The sequence below is a fragment of the Pongo pygmaeus genome, chromosome 6 (genome assembly GCF_028885625.2).
Source record: "Pongo pygmaeus isolate AG05252 chromosome 6, NHGRI_mPonPyg2-v2.0_pri, whole genome shotgun sequence".
Taxonomy (NCBI): domain Eukaryota; kingdom Metazoa; phylum Chordata; class Mammalia; order Primates; family Hominidae; genus Pongo; species Pongo pygmaeus.
Genome location: NC_072379.2, coordinates 56890451 through 56912873, shown reverse-complemented (window position 1 = coordinate 56912873; position 22423 = coordinate 56890451). Strand labels below are relative to the sequence as shown.

Sequence of the window (22423 nt, the reverse complement as noted above, 5' to 3'; positions counted from 1 at the left end):
ATGCCCAGTAAAAACAAGCAGCCACTCCACCTACCTGCTCATCACCATTGGTGGCATGCCCAGATTGTTTTGTGCCATCACTTTATTTATGCCTTTAAGGGCCACCATTTTGGCTTTCATTATAGGATCTGTAATTGCATCATAGAAAAGAAATATAAAGTTACTTAGTTCATAGTAATTAGTTCAAGGTACACTAAGAAGTAATTCAAATATTACAAGCTCTTAAACTTTATTATTTAATAATCATTACAGATTTCTGAGATGGCAACCTTATCCTGGGTTTAATTGCATCTCAGTAGTCCTTAATTGAATCATGCTTTAATACCTTAGTCCTGCAGGAATTAAAACAAAAAGTCAAGTTTAAGGGAGATTATAAGCAATAATCTAAAGCGATGCAATTAATTCCCTTTCATCCAAACTTTTGCAACGCTAATCAGAATGGCTTCTTTAGTAAATATAACATCACAAATAAGAATTTGCAATACTAAGGAATTCTACTAAATTAGTTATCACTCTTAAAAGAAAAATGCACCAATTTCTTAAGGGTATACCCTCTCAATAAGAAGCTACTAAGAAAAAACTTATCTGCATCTAAACGAAAAAAAGGGAGCAAAATGATGAAATTGGGGATATATAAAACGGAATGTCAATTTTATTATTTAGAATAAGGCACACTGCTTAGACATGTGCCCTTTGATTGCTAATTCTTATTCTTAGAGGCACTGAGGCATTTTGACTGCATTGCTTTTGTTGTTTTTAGAATCAGTAAACCATTAGAAACAAAGAGGTTTATATAGCAAAAAATCGCCAAGCATTTGTCATACACAAAAGGACAGTAAGAAGCTTTATTTCCATCATAGTTTTCTTAAATTCATCCTTCCATGACTGAAAACATATGGCAACAATTATTTCCATCATAGTTTTCTTAAATTCATCCTTCCATGACTGAAAACATATGGCAACAATGGTTGGAATGTAGGAACTAAGAAGACAACTAGTTTCTATTAAACAATTCCATAAATAATAGAATTGAGGGAAGTTTGTAACTCAGTTTTGAATCTCTTAATTTACCTGGAAAGAATCTAAAACTCTTCATTGCTTTCATTTTTTTTTTGAGACAGAGTCTCGCTCTGTCCCCCAGGCTGGAGTGCAATGGCGGGATCTCGCCTCACTGCAACTTCCACCTCCTGGGTTCACACCATTCTCCTGCCTCTGTCTCCCGAATAACTGGGACTACAGGTGCACGCTGCTATGCCCAGCTAATTTTTTGTTATTTTTTTTTAATTATTATACTTTAAATTCTGGGATACATGTGCAGAACGTGATGGTTTGTTACATAGGTATACACATGCCATGGTGGTTTGCTTCACCCACCAACCCGTCATCTACATTAGGTATTTCTCCTAATGCTATCCGTCCCCTAGCCCCCCACCCCCCGACAGGTTCCGGTGTGTGATGTTCCCCTCCCTGTGTCCATGTGTTCTCATTGCTCAACTCCCACTTATGAGTGAGAATATGCAGTGTATGGTTTTCTGTTCCTGCATTAGTTTGCTGAGAATGATGGTTTCCAGCTTCATCCATGTCCTGTGTTGCCCAGGCTGGTCTGGAACTCCTGAGCTGAGGCAATCTGTCTGCCTCGGCCTCCCAAAGTGCTAGGATTACAGGCGTGAGCCACTGTGCCCAGCCAACTGCTTTCATTCTAAAGTTCAAGGAGGGCCAGGCAGGGTGGCTCACGCCTGTAATCCCAGCACTTTGGGAGGCCAAAGCAGGCGGATCACCTGAGGTCAGGAGTTTGAGACCAGCCTGGCCAACATGGTGAAACCCCGCACCTCTACTAAAAATACAAAAATTAGCCAGGCATGGTGGCGCGTGTCTGTAGTCCCAGCTACTCGGGAGGCTGAGGCAGGACAATCACTTGAACCCGGGAGGTAGAGGTTGCAGTAAGCTGAGATCGCACCACTGCACTCCATCTTGGGTGACACAGTGAGACTCCGTCTCAAACAAAACAAAAAAAACCCTCAAGGAGGAATAGAAAAACTCAGTGCTCTATTCCAACTGTAATTCTAATAATAAAATCTTATAAGCATATCGCATGCCATTCTAATACCCATAGTAATATATGCTGAAACTCAAGAAACTCCTACCAATATTAGGGAAGAATGGTTCTGATCGCTGACGAATCATGGCTTGCATCTGTCTTTGCTGCTGCTGTTCTTGCCTTTCTTGATCCAAAAGATCCTGTAGAAGTAGAGGCTGTTCTTCTAGAAGAAGGGGCCTCTCTCTATTCTGCTGTGCTAATGTTTGAGGAATCATTAGCTGTTGGGGTCCAGATATGCTACTGGTACCAGACTGACTTGTTAGAGGCCCAGTTTGAGTTGTAGGTTTTCTTGTCCCCAGATTGTGGTTAACTGTTGATTGACCTGGAATGAATCCTGGATTTACCTGCACACCCTGAGAAAAAACATGGTTTACCCTAGAGACCACTGTTACATTAGAATTCATGGTATTATCCAAAACATGGCCAGGCGGTGCTATTAAAGGAGGCAAACTTGACACATGATTGGATGGTGAGGCCGGCAGAGTTGGTGGTGGAGAGCCCAATGGCCTAATGTCTGAATTATCAGATTTCTCATTAGCAAGTAAACTTGAGAGAACTGGAGTTGATCCAGTTATGCCACAAGAGTTTATTACATCTTGAGCAGGTAGTTGAGTGGATGCTTGAATGACATTTGCACCAGGGCCAGCAGTTTCTTGATTGGTTCTTTTCTCAAATAGATCTGGATCACAAGGATGCAAAGAAGTCTTTTCTCCATCATTTAGGTCGGAGTGAGCAGAAGCCTGTGAGCAAGGAGTGTCAACATTATCTTTATTCTCATCACTTTTTTCAATTTCACATTTGGATTCCACCTTAGAATTTGGAGACAGTACTTCCGTTTTTACCTCATTGGTAACAGTGGATTTTTTCTGTGGTGAATGTTTATCAGAGAGAACCAGAGTTTTGTCTTCTTGTTCCTTTTTTTTGGTTCAACAGATACACACTGATTATCTAACTTATCATCAATTGGAAGGTCTAGTTCCTCATTAAACATGCTTTTCTTATCTCCCATGTCAAGTTATGGATCTGTATCTGCAATGATATCAAACTCTCCTGACCTTAAGAGGTCATCCTCTGCTTTGTTAAACAGATGCTTGAAGGCAGCATGCTCTTTAAGAGTCATCACCACTCCCTAATCTCAAGTACTCAGGGGCACAAACACTGCAGAAGGCCGCAGGGTCCTCTGCCTAGGAAAACCAGAGACCTTTGTTCATGTGTTTATCTCCTGACCTTCTCTCCACTATTATCCTATGACCCTGCCATATCCCCCTCTCCGAGAAACACCCAAGAATGATCAATAAATACTTCAGAAATTAAAAAAAAAAAAGAAAAAAAAAAAAAAAAGATTAGCAGGAAAGATGCCAAAATGCTAATACTAGTTTTAGCCCTACATGCTAAGATTAAGGGCAAGTTTTATTTTCTTTTGCTTACTAATTCTATTTTCTAAATGTTTGCATTGCAATTATGTATCACTTCTGTAATAATAAAAAAATTAAAATATGAAAAAAAAAAAAAAAAAAAAAAAAAAAACATGCTTTTCTTATCTCCCATGTCAAGTTATGGATCTGTATCTGCAATGATATCAAACTCTCCTGACCTTAAGAGGTCATCCAGGTTGGGATCATTAGTTTCCAAATTATCTAAAGTATCCAATTCAACTACCTTGCCATCCTCTGTATCTAAATTTAAGTTTTCAAGATCTTCATCATCTAAGTCTTTGACTTCAACCCCCTCAGGGTCTTTAACATCCAGTTCTTTCACAGAAGGGTCATCAGAATCGAGTTTTTCTTCTAGACCATCAGAAGGTTGGGTGGCTATCTGTAAATTATCAGACGTTGTTTCAGATGGTACAGATGTTGACAAAGGAGCTTCTGAAAATTCACCACCTAGTGGATGGTTCAGAGCCCTCATGACCATAGAAGATAAATGGACAGAATGACCTTGCTCTTGTTGAGATGGTGGCACTTGTTCCAAATCTGGGTGCACAGGTAGCTGATTAGGTAGACCCTGGGGAGGTTCGTCTCATGGGCTCTGTGTGTCTAGGGCCCGGAAAGTCTGGCCAGGGAATGAAGTTTCCATGTCTCAGATTAGAAGATGCCTCTACAACGCTGCCAGGTGGAGCACTGAAAGGCAGCCGTTACCTTCCGTCAGGAGCACTATGTCTCAGTTCAATATATGCTTCGCCCAGTATGTTGTGCTGCTGAACTGGCAAGCTCTGTGGTGAAAAATGCTGAGGAAGTCCAACTGGATTATTCATCTGTGAGTTATTTAAAGGTCTAGGCATATCTACAGATATTGATCTTCTTAGCTGTGGAGAAACTCCAGATCCCTGTATTTGTTGAGGAGGCACAAGGAAGCGCTCTTGACTCGGCATGGTACCATGACTACCTCCTGGAAATCCAAATCTTTTAAAAAAAAAAAAAGCAAATAGGTATTATGTTAAATTTAGAGTTAAGTTGAAAAAAAGAAAAGTCTTCAATTAAACTGTACATACAAAATGTTGCCAAATACAATGACTTACAAAACCAAAGCTATCACCATTAAAAAGTATTTACAGGTATTCATATGCAAGTAAGATTTTGCTAAGAATCCTATAATGAACACCATATCTGAGCTCTAAAGGCTTAAGATTTAACAGATAACAAAAATGAAGACGAAGGAACAACAACCAAGCAGATGAAATCAATTGTTCAGAGATAAGAACAATACTACTGGACTTTTTCAGGAAGAGTTTCTTTTATCTATATTTAGGGAGGTTCGATGGAGGAGGCTGATTTGGGGAGGATGTTTGAATGAAGATAGGTCTTCATACCTATTGAGGGACTTACAGGCCTCAGTACATGAGACTACAAAGGCATAGGTTTGATGACGGGATAGACTAAACTTAGAGAAAAAGACGAGTAGGCCTCATCTATAAAGATTAAGTAAATGAATAAATTGTTGGACTATTTTATATTGTACTTCCTTCTAGACAGGATTACAGGCAACTTACACAGAATACAAAGCATAGCAAGAGGCATAAATTATAACAAGGTGGAAGAAAAAAGGGAAATTAAGAGTAAGATTACAGGCAACTTACACAGAATATAAAATGTAGCAAGAGGCATGAATTACAACTAAGGTAGAAGAAAAGGAAACTAAAAGAATATAACATGGAGGTAGATATAAGACTAAAAGGCCTAAAACTAAAAAGCATATCTTGAAGAACTATTTCCTTATTATAACTAGGGCATAGGTTTGGCTTTGACTTAAGCCACTTTGAAAAAGGAAACATTCTTATGATTCATCACCACTAACTTACAACCCTATCTCACCATGGAAAGTTCCTAAAGGGAAAGTCCTTTCAGTTTGGAAATCTCTAAAATTTATTATTATTTTTTTTTAAATTGAGACAGAGTCTCGTTCTGTCTCCCAGGCTGAAGTGCAGTGGCATGACCTCGGCTCACTGCAACCTCCACCTCCCGGGTTCAAGCGATCTTTTTTACTCAGCCTCCTGAGTAGCTGCGAATACAGGCGCAGTGCATGCTGCCATGGCTGGCCAATTTTTGTATTTTTACTAGAGGCAGGGTTTTACCATGTTGGCCAGGTTGGTCTCGAACTCCTGACCTCAAGTGATCCACCCACCTCGGCCTCCCAAAGTATTGGGATTACAAGCCTGAGCCACTGCGCCCAGCCTAAAATTAATTTAGAATGTAAAGTTAAAAGGTAGAAATTTGGAGAGAGGACAAGTCTCATTACATCGTAGGAGGCTTTGCCTACACAGAATAGCTACATTTTGAGGATGTCATACGATAAACTACATCATTAAGGGTGCAAGGTAATGCTAACACAGTTAATACTTAAAAACAAAGGTAATGTTTTCAGAGTCTGTAGAGTTCTTAGAGGGGAAAAAAATGTCTATGACCTCTCATTAGCACTAAATAGTTCATTATATATATTTCAAAGGGGAGAAAGAAGTAGAAAGCAGTAACAGCTTCCTACTAACTTCATTTGTCTATTTCTTTTTAAAAATTTTAAAATTTGTTTAAGAGGTGGGGGGGGGGTCTCACTATATTGCCCAGGCTGGTCTCAGACTCCTAGCCTCAAGCAATCCTCCTGCCTCAGCCAGTAGCTAGGATTACAGGCACAAGCCACCACACCCAGCTCTGTTTCCCTCTTCTAACAGCAATTTAAATTTGGCAGGAAATTAAAAGCATTACCTAAATCCATGAGGTCTCATCCCCATACTAGCAACATCAGGAGGATAGGGTCCACGCTGATCTTTTGGGAAAACAGCACATCTAGGTCCTAAAGGAGGGGCAACAGGAGACCTAATGTTCCCAGGATAGGGAGGTGGGGGTCTGGTGAAAGCCTGGTTAACATTCTCTGGTTGCCAGTGTTGAAGAGGCCCTGGATGAGGCACTGCGGGTGAGTCCTGTGACCCCTTCTCCTGTCGACCTGCAATCTTCTTCTGCTGTTGCTGCTGGAGAATGATTTCACATAACTTCTGCCACTAAATGGGAAGAAACAAAAATCACTGGGATTTGTGGTAATTAATGGCTTTGTAAAGGTTACTGGCTTTTTATTTTTAGATATGGGATCTTGCTATGTTGCCCAGGCTGGCCTCAAATTCCTGGACTCAAGCGATCCTCCTGTCTCAGCCTCTCAAGTAGCTGGGATTACAAGCATGCACCACCATGCCTGACAGGTTAGTGGCTTTTTAAATCCTGATACTTTCATTATGTGGCTATGGTAATGTTCCAAAGTTTGATGAAATACCAGTTACATTTAACTATTCAATATATTAGGAAAAATAATTTGATGATTTGGGTCCTTTTCCTTGCCAGACAACTATCACAAAACAAAGCTTTAATATTTAAGGATTCCCCTGCGAATTCGTGAAGACTGAAATCAGATACAGAATAAATTAAACTGGTGTTAATTTCATCAATTTCATTTCTCTTTTTTGCAGTATGACAAACTCTACAGAATAAAAAAATAAAAAATTAACTCCTGTGTAGAAGTTACTCAGTTTGATGAAATGAACAGCTTCCTCAAATAATACATTTAAAACTGAGAACATACAATGTGTTTACCTGTCTCAATTTCTCTGTATCTGCTTGGGCCATATTACAGTATTCTGTGTATCAGTTACTCCTGAAGTTGGCACAGGTCCAGGAAGTTGGGAGACATCAGAGAACTGCTGGCCTTGGGAGTACATTGGAGAGTTTGAAGATGCACAAAAGCTCCCCTCTGATTCAGGCCTTGGCTGATCAGCAACATCATGGGCAGTTTGACTTGTTCCAAGAGTCAGACTGAGATCTTGGAGTCATTGGAGGCTGATCATAGGGATCACGGGCAGCAGATGGGGAAACATGGCTAAATGTGTCTGAAAGACCAGGTCCAGGGGGCCTAGGTGTCTGGGAACATGTATCAGGTGGCCTTACCAACAGGCCAGGTAAAGCTGGTCCTCGGTTTTGTGCTGCTTGCAGGAAAGGATCCTGATTTGGCATGAGGACTGGTCTTGTCATTGAGGACCTAGTAAAACCCTCTGAAATCCTTGGCCTTGGTGTTGCTGGTGGCTGAGAGTAAGGGACAGAAATTCCAGGTCTTGGTGTTCCAGGAGGATGAGCATATGGATCAGAACGCCTCTGATTAGTTACAGGTGTAAGAAACAAGTAAGTTTGTGTAGATGGTCTTGGGGTTGGGGGCTGCTGACTATATGGGTCAACAATAGTAGGCCGGGGAGTTCCAGGAGGTTGAGAGTAAGGGTCTGTATTGGACCTAGGTGTTCCTGAAGATTGGGAATAAGAATCTAGAACAGGTCGTGGAGTTCCTGGGGATTGGGAGTATGGGTCCTGAGATGTTGGCCTTGATATGGTTCCAGGCTGGCAAAAAGCCCTTGAAGGATGGGCAAAAGATTCATTCATTGCTGGATGTGGGGTTAAGGGAGGCTGACTATATGGATCATTTGACTAATTATGAGAAAAATTATCTATAGGTCTTGGTGTCAAAGCAGGCCTTTCATAAGGGTCAACAATCGCCTTGATGCCTGTGACACTGATCCATAAGGATCCTGAGAGGATGGAGGAGGTTGCATTGGAGTCTTAAAAGGTCCAGGACCACTATCAAGAGGTGCAGGTGTCAACAAGGGTCGTGCATGAGTCAGGTATCCTTTGTCTTTGAAGCACATCTGCCCTAGGAGATGGTTTAGTAAAGTGATCATTGGTTCCAGCTGCTACAGAGCCTTTTGCAGTCTGTTCTGAAACTACAGGAGACTGGGATAGGCCCAAGGATTTGGGAAATTGATCTGTCATCACAGGCCTAGGTGTGTCTGGAGGTTTTGCATAGGGGTGATTATTTGTCGTGGAGGAAGAACATAAATCTCTGACTGGGGATGGCCTATTTCCTGTTGTATCATTCATTTGAAGGGGCCTAGATACCAATGATAAAGGTGTACAGTTTTCCACTGGTGCAGCAGAATTTCTTCTGGAAAAACTATGGCCCACAGGTGGTCGTCGAGGGGTACCAACAACCATTTTTGCATATGGATCCACTGGAGATGGTGGTTGTGAGTTAGAGGACCCAGGTGAAAACACTTGTGGTGAAGGTGGCTGAGAAGTCTGAGCCTGAGAAAGACTATCCTGGATGGGAATCAGGGATGGGGCTGGAGGAGGAGGTGGAGCTTGTGGTTTTACAAACACATCATCTGAAGATGTAGACGTAGGGGTACTGGGTGGCTGTTTTGTAAACAGTTCTTTATGGAATGACTGTGCAGGAGACATATTTCCACTGCCAGGCTGAGGTGTCAAAGGACTGTATCCCACTACTTGGTGTATCTGAACCAGACTGCACCAGAAGATGCTGAGAACCAAACTGCTGTTGTTGCTGCTGCTGCTGCTCATGTTTCACCTGTTCAAGTTTCTGTGTGGCTTCAATTTTAGCTTGCTGCTTACTTTTCTGATGCATTTGCTATTAAAATAGAAAAGAAAAAGCAATCATATTTAGGTTAAGGAAGAAAACTACCATCATGGGGGGAAAAAGCAACAGAAAGTTAATGTTTGATGTCAGCAGCTACCAGATTGCTCCCATATTAGATTATGAATTCCTGAAGAAGAGAAATTACTCACCATGGTATGTTCCATTTGTGCCTAGGGCAGTATATTGTTTATAATATTTTGATAAACTTCCCAAATCAATTTAAATATATTTTACTGAAAAGAGAAACAAGTCTATCCTAAATCAAATTTTCATGGTCTAAGAACTATATTCTAAAATAACAATGCAAAGACCTCCCTTCTCAAAACAAAAATGTAACTTCAAAAAGTAGATTATCCAAAAATTCCATACCTGTCTAAATTTCCACTCCTGTTCATGTTCTGATTCTCTTTGCTTTAAAGGATCTTTAAAAAGCTCCGAATCAACACGAGAGCTGGGATCAATGCTATCTTGCTGTTGCTGCCTTTTCATGGACTCATTTGACATCTGTACTTTATTAATGCATAAAGCAGCTCTGTTATCTCTGGCTTTTTGCTTTGACAAAAGAAGAAAAAAAAATTCCCAGATTATGTTAAATGTTTTATGGAATAAAATAAAACTATCATGAACTTTCTCAAATAAAAGAAAAAAAAGTCAGGTAAAATAGTTGAAATACTTACGGCACCTCCCAAAAAAGGATCTGGACACTAACTCATCTTCTCTCTTTACAGTGCACAGTATCTATCAGTTGAGGATATATTTCTATGTATTTGAATTAAGCTTAAAGATCCTAGGTGTGATTTAATATTTTAGCTCCTAGTTTTCTTAACACATCCTTAGAAATTATGTCTCCTTCAATTTAGAAAGAAGGGGCTGGGGCCAGGCATGGTGGCTCATGCTCGTAATCCCAGCACTTCGGGAGGCCAAGGCAGGTGGATCACCTGAGGTCAGGTGTTCGAGATCAGCCTGACCAACATGGTGAAACCCCACCTCTACTAAAAATACAAAATTAGGCCGGGTGCAGTGGCTCACACCTGTAATCCCAGTACTTTGGGAGGCTGAGGCAGGCGGATCACCTGAGGTCGGGAGTTCGACACCAGCTTGACCAACATGGAGACACCCTATCTCTACTAAAAATACAAAATTAGCCAGGTATGGTGGCACATGCCTGTAATCCCAGCTACTCGGGAGGCTGAGGCAGTAGAATCACTTGAACCCGGGAGGCGGAGGTTGTGGTGAGCCAAGATCGCGCCGTTGCACTCCAGCCTGGGCAACAAGAGCAAAACTCTGTCTCAAAAAAAAAGAAAAGAAAAAGAAAAATCAGCCAGGCATGGTGGCACATGCCTGTAATCCCAGCTACTTGGGAGGCTGAGGCAGGAGAATCGCTTGAATCTGGAAGGCAGAGGTTGCAGTGAGCCGAGATTACACCATTGCACTCCAGCCTGGGCAACAACTTTGAAGCTCCATCTCAAAAAAAAAAAAATTTAGAAAAAAGGAAAAATATCCAATCAGTCTTTAAAAAAAAAAATCTGGATATTTGAAATGTATCATTAAAGAATCACTTAAAAATTTTTAAAATTCTGTCATTACCTAATTCAAGTCAAGACAAAACACAGCATATCAATACATCTATATATATGTGATAGAGAGCATATACACATATATATACGCTCTATCCAAAATAATCACTGTAACTGAAAATATGTGCACTGGGGAACAAGCTGGAAAATATATATATTTTCCAACAATAATACAGATTTAATATGCTTTAAAACGAAAGCAAGGATTTGGTTCCAGCTGACAATCTTAATTTGGCTCTTTGGGAGAAAATAATTTACCATATGAACTGCGAATCTTATAAAATTACCTAATAGTTCATGGCAAAGATCATGTGTCAAAAACTCTTTAAAGATGTCTAAATATTTCTCTTTCAAGATGCACAAAGATTCTCTATGAAACCTAACAAGAAAAGAGGTGACTGTGGAAGACACTGAGGCATGCCAATCCAGTCTCCAAATTTAGTACAGTTGTCCCTCTGTATCCATGGGGTATTGGTTCCAGAATTCCCTGCAGATACCAAAATCCACAGATGCTCAAGTCCCTTATAGAAAATGTCACAGTATTTGCATATAACCTACACATATCCTCCTGTATACTTTCTCCCTTTTTATTTTTTGACCCAGCAGGGTCTTGCTCTGTCACCTAGGCTGGAATGCAGTGGTACAATTTTGGCTCACCGAAGCCTCAACCCCTCAAGTCTCTCAAGTAGCTGAGACTACAGGCATGCGCCATCATACCCAACTAATTTTTTCATTTTTTATAGAGATGAGGTTTTGGCTCTGTTGCCCAGGCTGGTCTTGAACTCCTGGGCTCAAGCCATCTGCCCATCTTAGCCTCTCAAACTGCTGGGATTACAGGTGTGGGCCACTGTGCCTGGCCCCTCCTGTATACTTTAAGTCATCTTTAGATTACTTGTAATACTTAACGCAATATAAATGCTATGTAAATCGTTGTTATATTGTTTTAAAAACAATGACAAGGAAAAGAGTCTGTACAAGTTCAGTATAGATGTTTTTCCAAAATATTTTGGATCCATGGTTGGTTGAATCAACAGATATAGAACTCATGGATACAGACTGCCAACTGTACCTCTGCTGAAGAGATAAAACAATTTTAAAATGAAATGAATTACTCCTTTCCTCCTAAAATAGCTGATTTTCAATCTTCAACATTTTGGTTCTGTTAACTTGCTTATAAAAATGTCACACTCTCTATTAAGACATAAGGAGTCAGAAAATCACTGTAAAAATAAAGTTGCTTGTTGTACAGGTACTAACAAGCATTTTCTGAAATGGAAATTTGTTATTAACCTAATACAAATAAGGTTCAAGCACTGTATTTAAATATTTAAAAGATAGGAGTTTCTTAAAATACCACATATGGTGCTCTTTCTTGTGAGCTTGCTTTTCTCCACAATTTGGCAATTTGCTTCAATCTAGTAGTCTAATCTGCAACAAAAGAACAGAGTATAACACTTTCTCAGAGCCATGCTAATGATGTGTTGTAATAAAGAATGTTGATGAACTGCTGACAGTTAATCTTATTCAGGCCGTATTCTCATGAGGTCATAGACGTATATTAAGCTTTTTACAAAGAACAAAGATCCTGGCACACTGTAGGCCAAACAAATGTTTTCTAAATGAAGTGTTGCCTTATTAACAACCTAGCTTGTAAAGTTGGGAAGTTTTTAGATTCAAGGGACAAAGTAGCAAAAATGTAAGCCAAACATAATAAATTCCCTCTGGTGGTAAGATACCACCAGAACCAAAGTGCAAGTTTGTAAAACATCTATCAATCTGAGCTACCAGAAGTAAACAAAGTCATAAATAAGCATCTCACTAGCATTTGTGGACAACAAACACATGGAAAAGTAATGAGTTCAAACCATTTATATGAAATTCAGTGTCATCACGGTATATAAAATGAAGAAGCCCGGGTAAGATCAACAGTTAATGATAAATACAGAAATTATTTATTCCACATTACAAAAAGAAAGCAAGCTTCCAAAAAGCCAATGAAAATGAAAAATCAGTTCACAGACCAACAGCTTTAACACAGTATTTCATGAGGTTCTTGAGTCACAAAGTAAAATTATTAAAGAAAATTACTTTTAAAAAAGTTACAGCTCTGCTGTAAGGACAATTTGTGCTGACACAAAATGACAACATACCCATGTATGTTCATAAACAGCAAATGTAAGCATGGAAAGAAAGCGGCTGAAGAATGGGACACTGCCTTCACAGGTCTCCCTGCATCAAACCACTGATTTCTATTGTTAGATAAAAAGCATTTCATTTATTACAATACGTAATGAATAAAGTACCATGAAGACACCAATCCAAAAAGGTACCTAAAAACAGGGGTCATCCAAATGAAAAGTCACTTCCAGGTACCCCTCTAGTAATTTAAGAGTTTGTGTATTGATAGATAGCTGGGAAACTATTGCAAAACTGAGTTTGAATAACTTTTTCAATCCTGGTTTGTCTGACACCATGAACTCAAAATAATAAAACCGCATTGCTTGCATGTATTCAATAATTGACATTTCATTAATCCAAATTTCTCATTAACTGGTTAATCAGAATTTTCACAAACTGTACTATTATCATCTGTGTTTTTCAAGAGGCAGTGGTAATAGCTAGACAGTCAGGGAAAGTGAGAGGGGAAGAAGGGAAGACAATATTGAATTCGTTTCATAAAAACACTATTTAGGATTCACTGATTTAGCCTAGCAGTATTTTTGATTAAATGATAGTTTGGGTTCTAGAAATTTTTTAAAGAATCACATAACACTGATTTCTGCATATTAATAAGTACTGCTAGGAGCTGAAAAAATGATCATTTCACTAATTGAAACTAATTTTTGGGAAATATGAGGATGGATGCAGGGTCTAGGACAAAGTAAAATGCAAGATGTTTCTAGACATCTAGGGAATCTTTATGTTGTGGGTCATCATAGACGAAAATTAGTTAAGCTACCTTTCTATTGCAGTTAAAAAAAAAGGTATTGCACATGCGAAAATGTTGGTAAAATAGAGAGAAATAATATATTCATGGCTTACCAGGGAATTCTTCCTTTAAGTTGGGGAAATTAATATTGGTGTAGAGAACTGGAGCAACTGTTGCCATTTTACCCGGAGCCTCCTCTTTCTCCCACTTAAGCGTGCTTCTCTGGGCATTCGACATTGTGTCATTTTCTCCTTCCACAGTGGGAGCTGATGATGTCTAAGAGTTGTTAGGATCACTTGCCATTGGATTAAAGGCTGAATTTTTATCCCTGGGAAAAAATAAATATCTTTACTTTATAAACATAAAATAACTTTTTAATATATGTTCAAGTATAGCTTTCATTAAAACCTATTACAAAATAGTTAAAAGTAACATATTTATAGCAAAAGCCACAATAAATGCAACATACAATAATATCACACACAATCATTTAAGCAGACTAATTTATATATAAATCAAACAGAAATTAGTGCAATTTAAGTTTCCATAGAAAATAAGGCTTGTACCTGGCATCAGGATAAGGGGATTGTGCAATTGCAGAGAAAGCTCCCAGTCCGCTTCCAGGTGGCAAAGAATTATGTGGGAGATGAGGACTGGGTCCAATAAGGCCATTCATGAGAGGCAACCGTGAAAAAACATCTTAAGAGAAAAAAATAATTCCATTTGCATAATATTCATAAATAACAAGGAGTTGAAGTAAAGCTGACCCTTGAACAACATGGTTTTTAACTGCATGGGTCCACAAAAACACAAATTTTTTTCAACTGAATGTGGATGGAAAACACAGTGAAACCCATGCATAGAGAGGACCAACTTTTCTTGTATGCCAAGTTCCATAGGGCCAACATTTGACTTATGTATTCTCAGATTTTGGTTATACCTGGGGGTCCTGGAACCAAAGCCCCAAGTATAGAAGAGATGCTTATACTTGTAAATCAAAACCTTTAATGCAATTTAAAAGTAGGATTTTTTTCAGTATTATATTATATAATACTTAAAGAGTGACTTTTGGCTATAAGATTTTGAAATATGATCTCTACAGCTTGATTATTTCATTATTGTGTACTAGAAATAGCAAGTGTTCCGGAGTCCAAAAGCCCGGGGTGTGAACCTCAATTTTACCTGTTAGAAGCAAAATCAATTTCTATTTCTGTAAACCGTAGGTATTCTGTTATTTGGGTTAATTGAGATAATGTATATACAGCTCTAAACATAGTTCCTGGTATGCAGTAACTATTCCACACATATTAACTCCTAAAAAACACTAATGAATCACAGCAAATGCTAGTAAGTTTTATCAAATATTCTTTCTCTTCATTAAAAATTTACAAACAGATGTTTCTTATATTTTATTCCTGTTCCTCTTAATACCAAAAAAAAAAAATCTATGATTCTTTCCTTTTTTTTTTTTGAGATGGAGTCTCACTCTGTCGCCCAGGCTGGAGTGCAATGGCAAGATCTCAGCTCACTGCCACCTCCGCCTCCCAAGTTCAAGCAATTCTGCCTCAGTCTCCTGAGTAGTTGGAATCACAGGCACTTGCCACCATGCACAGCTAATTTTTGTATTTTTAGTGGAGGTGGGGTTTCACCATTTTGGCCAAGCTGATCTCAAACTCCTACCTCAAGTGATCCACCCGCCTCAGCCTCCCAAAGTGCTGGGATTACAGGTGTGAGCCACTGTGTCCACCCCACCTATGATTCTTAAATTGACACTTTCTCTAAATTAGTTTAGAGTAAGCAATATATCTATCACTATCAATCAAATGATTATTGCTAAAAATATATTCACTCTGGTTTTGGCCTAATTTTTATAACTTACAGTTCAGCCCCCAAACACATTTGAATTCTCATTCGAGCTTATTCACAAACATCAAATACCTTATCGTTTTCTTTCTGAACAGACATTAGGCAAATAAAAGGACCATCTTATGTTTCTTCACAACACTCCTTTAAGCATGTAACTCCAATCCTTATTGTGAAAGTCTACTTGTCTAAACTATTTGGAAATAAGCCAACTGTCCATATTGGAGCAGTTTCCAGAAAAAAGAAAGAACAAAAACTTTGTGTACCTTCAAAAAGCCCTCCCAATTAAACTTGGTGATTTGTGGAAATACACAATGCCTCTGTTAACTGTTGCAACACTTACAGCCATACGATTACAGGAGATCCACATCACCAATTAATTACACAAATAGCAATACAGAGTTGACTAGTACTTGGTATAACTAGAGAATTCCTAACCTGATCACCTGATTTTTTTTTTAATCTAATGTCATTCCATTAGATTAAAAAAAAAGTCTCATACACATACATTTTACAATGTATAATGGTCTTTCACTTAAACCACATCATTTGAATGTTACAACACTAAACCCTACATAGCTCCAGTATGTATGTGCAGATACTAAGGATGATCACTGACAAGTTTAAAAGATTTTGTCTCAAAGACTTCCTAGAACTCTCTGACTTCCACAAATGGGCTTACCCTACTAAATGCCACAGCTGGGTCCACTGGATCAGGTTTTCACAATGACAAATATCTCACGACACTTACATTTACTCCAAGGATTAAAGGGCAAGATTTCTGCTTTTTTCAAACTAGAATGCTACATCTATTTTCAACTTCAGTGAAAAGCAGATTCCATTAAGGCAGGGGTCCCCAACTCTGGGGCCACAGACTGGTACCAGTCCATGGCCTGTTAGGAACCCGGCCGCACAGTAGGTGAATAGCGGGCAAGTGACCATTACTGCCTGAGCTCCACCTCCTGTCAGATCAGCAGCGGTATTAGATTCTCATAGGAGCGCAAACCCTATTGTGAAGTGTGCATGCGAGCATGTTCCTATGAGAATCTAATGCCTCATGATCTGAGGTGGAACAGTTTCATTGCAAAACCATTCCCCAACCCACCAACCTAGGTTTGTGAAAAAATTGTCTTCCTTGAAACTGGTCCCTGGTGCGAAAAAGGCTGGGGACTGCTGCGTTAAGGAATGTGGAATTTTAATAAACAATATCAAATGTCTTTCATATAATTAGGAGAAACAAGACTTTATTGACAAGGAGAATGTGATCCATACTGTAGCTAGGTATCAGTGCCATCTACTGATATTACAATAATAATCTTGTAATAATCTACAATATTACCATGTTGAAACTTTTCCCAATAGTAATATTAGCTATTATTTGTTAAGTACTTTATGCTATGCTAAGCACTTTCTTAAAAGCTTTACAGCTTCACGAAAACCCATTGAAATAGGTTATTATGTTCAGCTCCATTTAAGCAAAGAGGACCCACAGAAATTAAATAATTTGTTCAAGGACAAACAAGTAAAAGCAAAGTATTTCTTCTTATTTTACAAGAAGTGGTCTTTTTTTCCCCAAGTCCACCATATCTACCCAAACTAGTCATATTAGTTTATAAAAGTTCAAAAGTTACTTCACAACTTTTACATAAAGGTATTTCAAGTTACTCTATCTCAATCTTGAAAATTCTGTTCTCTACTTTCTGAACTTTATTACCATCAGACAATAAAGCATATTACATATTACATAATAACATATTACACTTTGCCTCCCCCTTCTCATTAATTCTATTGAAGTTACTCCACTGAAGATTAGCAACAACCTTCCCATGGTCCAATGAAACAATGTTTTTCAAGTAGTCATGTTACTTAACTGTACAACCTGTCTCTAACAATCATTCATTTCCAAGATCCTATACCTCTCACTCAATGTCTCAAATCTCTCACTACTTTTTTTACTTTCACCTAACCTTTAAAAGGAAGAAAGAAACATGTAATTGCACACCTAATATAAATCAGATGAGTTAAGCATATACTTAATTACATTTAATTAAAAAGCATTCCTCGAGATTCTATACTCTACTGGCAGTATATTCTCTTAATAAATCTCATCCTTCCCACATCTGCAATTAGCACAATTACACAGATAATTCCTACAATTTCATCCATCTCCTTGACTAACTGCAACTGCTTGTAAGTCAGAATAGTGTACATGTCCCATTTCTACTAACCTAAAAGAGGTCTAAAACTAAATTCATTGTACCTCCACTACCTTCTATCAGCACAACACACTAAGTCTTCCTTTGTTTCACGTTTCATGATTATCCTCTGGGCCCCTGGTTTATACACAGTCTAATTCACTTTAATTTCCCCCTTTCCTCACACCTTATATCCATTCAGTAGCACAGTCCTACTTGTTCTAATGTCATTTTCTCTCGTATCTATTCCTTCCTTTCAATCAGCACTGAAGTATCTTTACATGGAACCTACTTTTTAACTTAGTCTCAACCACAATAACCTCATTAGTACAATTCTTCTTGTCCCAAGTGTATTCCCAATATTGACACCAGAGCTACCTTAGCAAAACACATAAGTGATCAGATCACACCACCGGTGTAAGGTCTTCAAAGGCTCTTCGAAGCCTCTAGGGAAAAGGCCAGCTGCCTCTGCCTATTTCTCAGAGCCCTTTACAATCAGCACCAATGTCCACTTCTAGTTTTGCTTCCTTAAACAATGCCCACTGCCTTTGCTCTGGAAAACGTTAAAGTTGCCATTCTTGAATAACTATGTGTCACCCTATATGTAACTTGATCATGCTTTGTCCCTACATTAGAACTACTATTCTTTCAAACAAGAACAATGAAATCTTAGTGATTCATAAGGCTGTACTTGAATTATACTGCACTATAATACGCATTAGTTGTATATCTGAAAGTCTACAGTATTAGAATTACAAACTCCTAAGGGTAGGCAACCTGATTCACCCTGTATTAACACCTTGCAAAAAAAAAAAAAAAGTAAAGAAAAAGAAGTCATCTTCTCAAGACCTTTTAAAAATGAGACTGCACAATGAAGTGATTTTCATAATGATTGTAAGATGTTTTTTATAAAGAAATACATCTTTGATTTTTAAAATATGCACTTTCAGTTCAGAAAACATAAAGACAGGTCATTTTTATATGTTGAAAAGAGAAATACTGAATAGTTCTTAATCGTTAAAACAGCATATGGGGGCTGGGCGCGGTGGCTCACGCCTGTAATCCCAGCACTTTGGGAGGCCGAGGCAGATGGATCACAAGGTCAGGAGTTTAAGACCAGCCTGACCAAGATGGTGAAACCCCGTCTCTACTAAAAATACAAAAAATTAGCTGGGCGCAGTGGCAGGCACCTGTAATCCCAGCTACTCAGGAGGCTGAGGCAGAAGAATCGCTGAACTCGGAGGGCAGAGGTTGCAGTGAGCCGAGATCACGCCACTGCACCCCAGCCTGGGCGAAGGCGTGAGACTCTGTCTCAGAAAAAAAAGAAAAAAAAAGCATACGGGAACAATTAAGGCAAGAAGTAGTTATGATGAGTATATTACCCAAATGTAAATCACATGTCTAGCCTAGCAAAAATCAAGGTAAATTTATGTTTAGAGGCTAAACTGGTAAAAACTCAAGTATTTCCATTATATGCATTACGGAATTTTCACGTATATACAAAGTTGTTAGTAAAGGTTACAAATTATTCACACACTTTGGCACTTATACAAGAAAAGGATAAGATATCCTCATGTTATTCAATTCAGGATATAGTCATGAGGCAGTGACAACAGGATATAGAAAAATGTTCCTACGCTCAAATCATCAGAAATATATACTAGCTGGGCACAGAGGTCCACGCCTGTAATCTCAGCACTTTGGGAGGCCGAGGTGGGAGGATCATTTGAACCCAGGAGTTCTAGACTGGCCTGGGCAACAAAGTGAGACCCCCACCTCTGCAAAAAATCAAAAAATAAGCCAGGCACAATGGCGTGTGTCTGTGGTCACACCTACATGGGAGGCTGAGGACAGTAGGATCGCTTGAGCCCAGGAGATCGCAGCTGACGTGAGTTGTGTTCACACCACTGCATGTCAGCCTGGGTGACAGAGCGAGACCCTGTCTCAAAACAAAACAAAAATACATATAGGTAGAGTTATCTACATGCCACCATGCAACTCCATAAACTCCTTCCTATAGGAGATTCCCGTACCTGTACCAATTTCCCTATCCACTCATACAGACCTTAATCCTAGGCTATCAAATTTCAGCTCTACAGAAAAGGGGAGAAATTGGTAGCTAGTTGTAAGTAGGCAGAAGAAAAATGAACAAAATAGGCAAACATTCACAAAATTTCATAGTGTCTACAGGGATAGAAAGGTCACTGATTTACTATGAAAGTATGTACTGAACACATACTCTGTGGCAGGGCACATAAGCAAGCACATGGACAACTCTAGCCTTTAAAGAGCTCACAATCTAAAGGGAAGACATAATTACCCAAACAGGTATTATATTTGTGCCATATGCTACAAATGAAAAACGTGGGGGTGGGGTGGTGACCAGCTAACCTCTGAGAGATGACAGTGAAACCGAGGGCAGATCAATGAGTACAGGCAGCCAGGTGAGCGGCGACAGTTCCACACACACACAGAAGTGCCTATGTGGGAAATGACTAGAGTGGAGTGAGCTGGGAATGGGACTTGCAGGGAGGGAAGAGGGCAGGCACTGTTACATCCTCCCCACTGCCAATGAATGAGCAAAAGAATTCTGGACATAAGGATAATTACAGAATTACAGAGAATTTCAGGGAGACCGCTATGTGAAGTCAGTATTTTTCTATCATTACAAAAGGGTTTTTCTCCCTATCAGTTTGTATATGTGGCTACTAAAGAACAGGACAAAACTTGCTTGTGTGTATATATGTACCCACATATATACACACGTGTGTGAATATAATGTAGAATTATAAAGTCATAACATACCCTGATTGTGTATTGGCAACAGCTGTGTTGGTGGGGGAGGCTGTGGCAATGGAGTTGGCTGAGTGTTCGCAGGACTAAGTACACCTGTAAATAAGTCTTCAACATCTTTTCCGCCAAGCTCTAGGAGATAAAACAATAATAGTAACAAGATTAAAAGACCAGTAGGGTCATGGTATGGGGAATGCCATTTTCATAAACTAGAAAATCAAAACACATTTACCTGGAATTTTATATAATTTTCCAAGAATTGCTCCTAGAATAAATTTAAAAAAAAATAGAAACATTAACAGCTACTAATTCAATATACTGATATAAAATAGTATTTAACTGATAGAAATAATTAGAAGTTAAATTATAACCATGCAAAAATCTTTAAAAATCATATTTACTCAGGTCTTTTAGAAAGCCTAGATGTAGGGCAAATATTTTACCATCTGTGACCATTTTGTCTAGTTCAGGACTGAGGATCTCATCTAGCTGTTCTTCACTTAATGGTCGTGAACTCTGATTGACACTTGGCTGAGGCAAAGAGGAAGGATCATCAGTGACAGGACCAATATCTACAAGAGTAAGGAAAATAAATTTAAAGGTACATTCAGAATACTCACACAAAAATGTATAGCACTATTTACCTGTACTTAATATATAACAATATGATTAAAATAGAGAAATAAAGTCTGTAATTCTGAATCAGAATTCTCATATCAATTTGGAGAGTCGCTCAGTAAAAATTAGGCACAATATATTTGTATTCGGTGCCATGTAAAGTTCTATTTTAAGTAAAAACATTCCCTGAGGAATAAAAGAATACATCTGATTTTAACTTGCCAACTCCTGCCAAAAAAAAAAAAAAAGCTTAAGATAGGAGTTTATGAGAAATCCATATGCAAATAATTGCTTTAATTTGGAAAATAGTGTTATCAAATGTAGAGTTCAATTATTATGCACAGTATGTAAAAAGGAATATGTTTCATATGAATTAATGAAAAGCCCTAAAATTCTCAGTGTTTAATATTATCCTTTGTAAATAACTTCAATTATAGGTAATATTTTTAAAGTATTCTATAGGCACATTCTGATTATGTACATTACATTATAAAATTGTAAAATGCTGTAGCTCACATTTGCAAGAGTCACATGTAAAAGTGGTTTATCATCTACATTTTTTTCATGCTTTCTCAATATTATTACTATCAAAAAGTAAAAATTTAGTCTGTTCTTATTTGATCTTATATTAGGAACTAGCTCTACAACATTTAGGTAATATTGTAAATCACATATTAACAAAAATAAAATTATTCATTAAGCAAAGTATGGATTAGTGACAAATTAGCACTACTGATAAACAGCATGCACCTACAGGTTGTTTCAGCTGAAATCACTATAAAAAAAGAAGACTACTTCTAGTCAGCCGTCATCCATTGCTCAGTTTCTTACCAAATGGAAAAGGTGAGCTCTCAACCTGGAAAGTGCATAAATCAAGACCTATAAGACCCAAACCAAATAAAATGGATGATTACCACAGGAGCGGGAAGTGAGGGAAAATACAAACAAAAGAAGAAAAAAGATACAGCAAGACTTTAAGGCAACGTGCCTTAAACGTGATGCAATTAGAAAGACAACAGAAAGACAACAGTGGCCGGGGCTGCAGCTGGCGCTGGCCATTGAGGAGCTTCTGCGCGACAGTGCGATCGGTTGCACCTTCTGCGACAGGTGCCGGCCGGTTGGCGCGCAGCGCCTGCTAGCGCAGAGTCTGGCCCTTGCTGCGCCCGCCCCGAAGACCGGGAAGTCGTAAAGCTCCTCCTCGCAGCTTATGTGCGGCGGCGGCGGGGCCGAAGCCTAGGGAGACAGAACTGCCAGCTCAGCAGCCGGTTACATCCCGCCCGGCCACCCGTAGCCAGCGTCCGCTCAAGCGCGCTCCTGGAAGACCCAGCAGCCCCGCCGCGGGTTCCGATTGGCTCCGCGTGAGTGGCGGTCCCCTGCGACGCCACAAGAGCGT

The 22423-nt window shown here is 39.0% G+C and overlaps 1 protein-coding gene across 1 annotated transcript in view; it reads right to left on the bottom strand.

The window, feature by feature from the left end:
- LOC129041531 (histone-lysine N-methyltransferase 2C-like) overlaps positions 1 to 22356 on the bottom strand; it is a 61090-nt gene extending 38734 nt beyond the window's left edge. The window contains 20 exon segments of the mRNA XM_063667423.1: positions 35 to 128; positions 2145 to 3020; positions 3023 to 3153; positions 3693 to 4111; positions 4113 to 4500; positions 6295 to 6587; positions 7171 to 7208; positions 7211 to 7380; positions 7382 to 8114; positions 8117 to 8235; positions 8237 to 8890; positions 8892 to 9046; positions 9425 to 9607; positions 11987 to 12060; positions 13675 to 13889; positions 14128 to 14260; positions 20425 to 20544; positions 20645 to 20677; positions 20856 to 20984; positions 21945 to 22356. Coding sequence (XP_063523493.1) covers positions 35 to 128; positions 2145 to 3020; positions 3023 to 3153; positions 3693 to 4111; positions 4113 to 4500; positions 6295 to 6587; positions 7171 to 7208; positions 7211 to 7380; positions 7382 to 8114; positions 8117 to 8235; positions 8237 to 8890; positions 8892 to 9046; positions 9425 to 9607; positions 11987 to 12060; positions 13675 to 13889; positions 14128 to 14260; positions 20425 to 20544; positions 20645 to 20677; positions 20856 to 20984; positions 21945 to 22089 — 5102 coding nt within the window. The 5' untranslated portion in view covers positions 22090 to 22356.
- Positions 22357 to 22423: the final 67 nt, after the last annotated feature.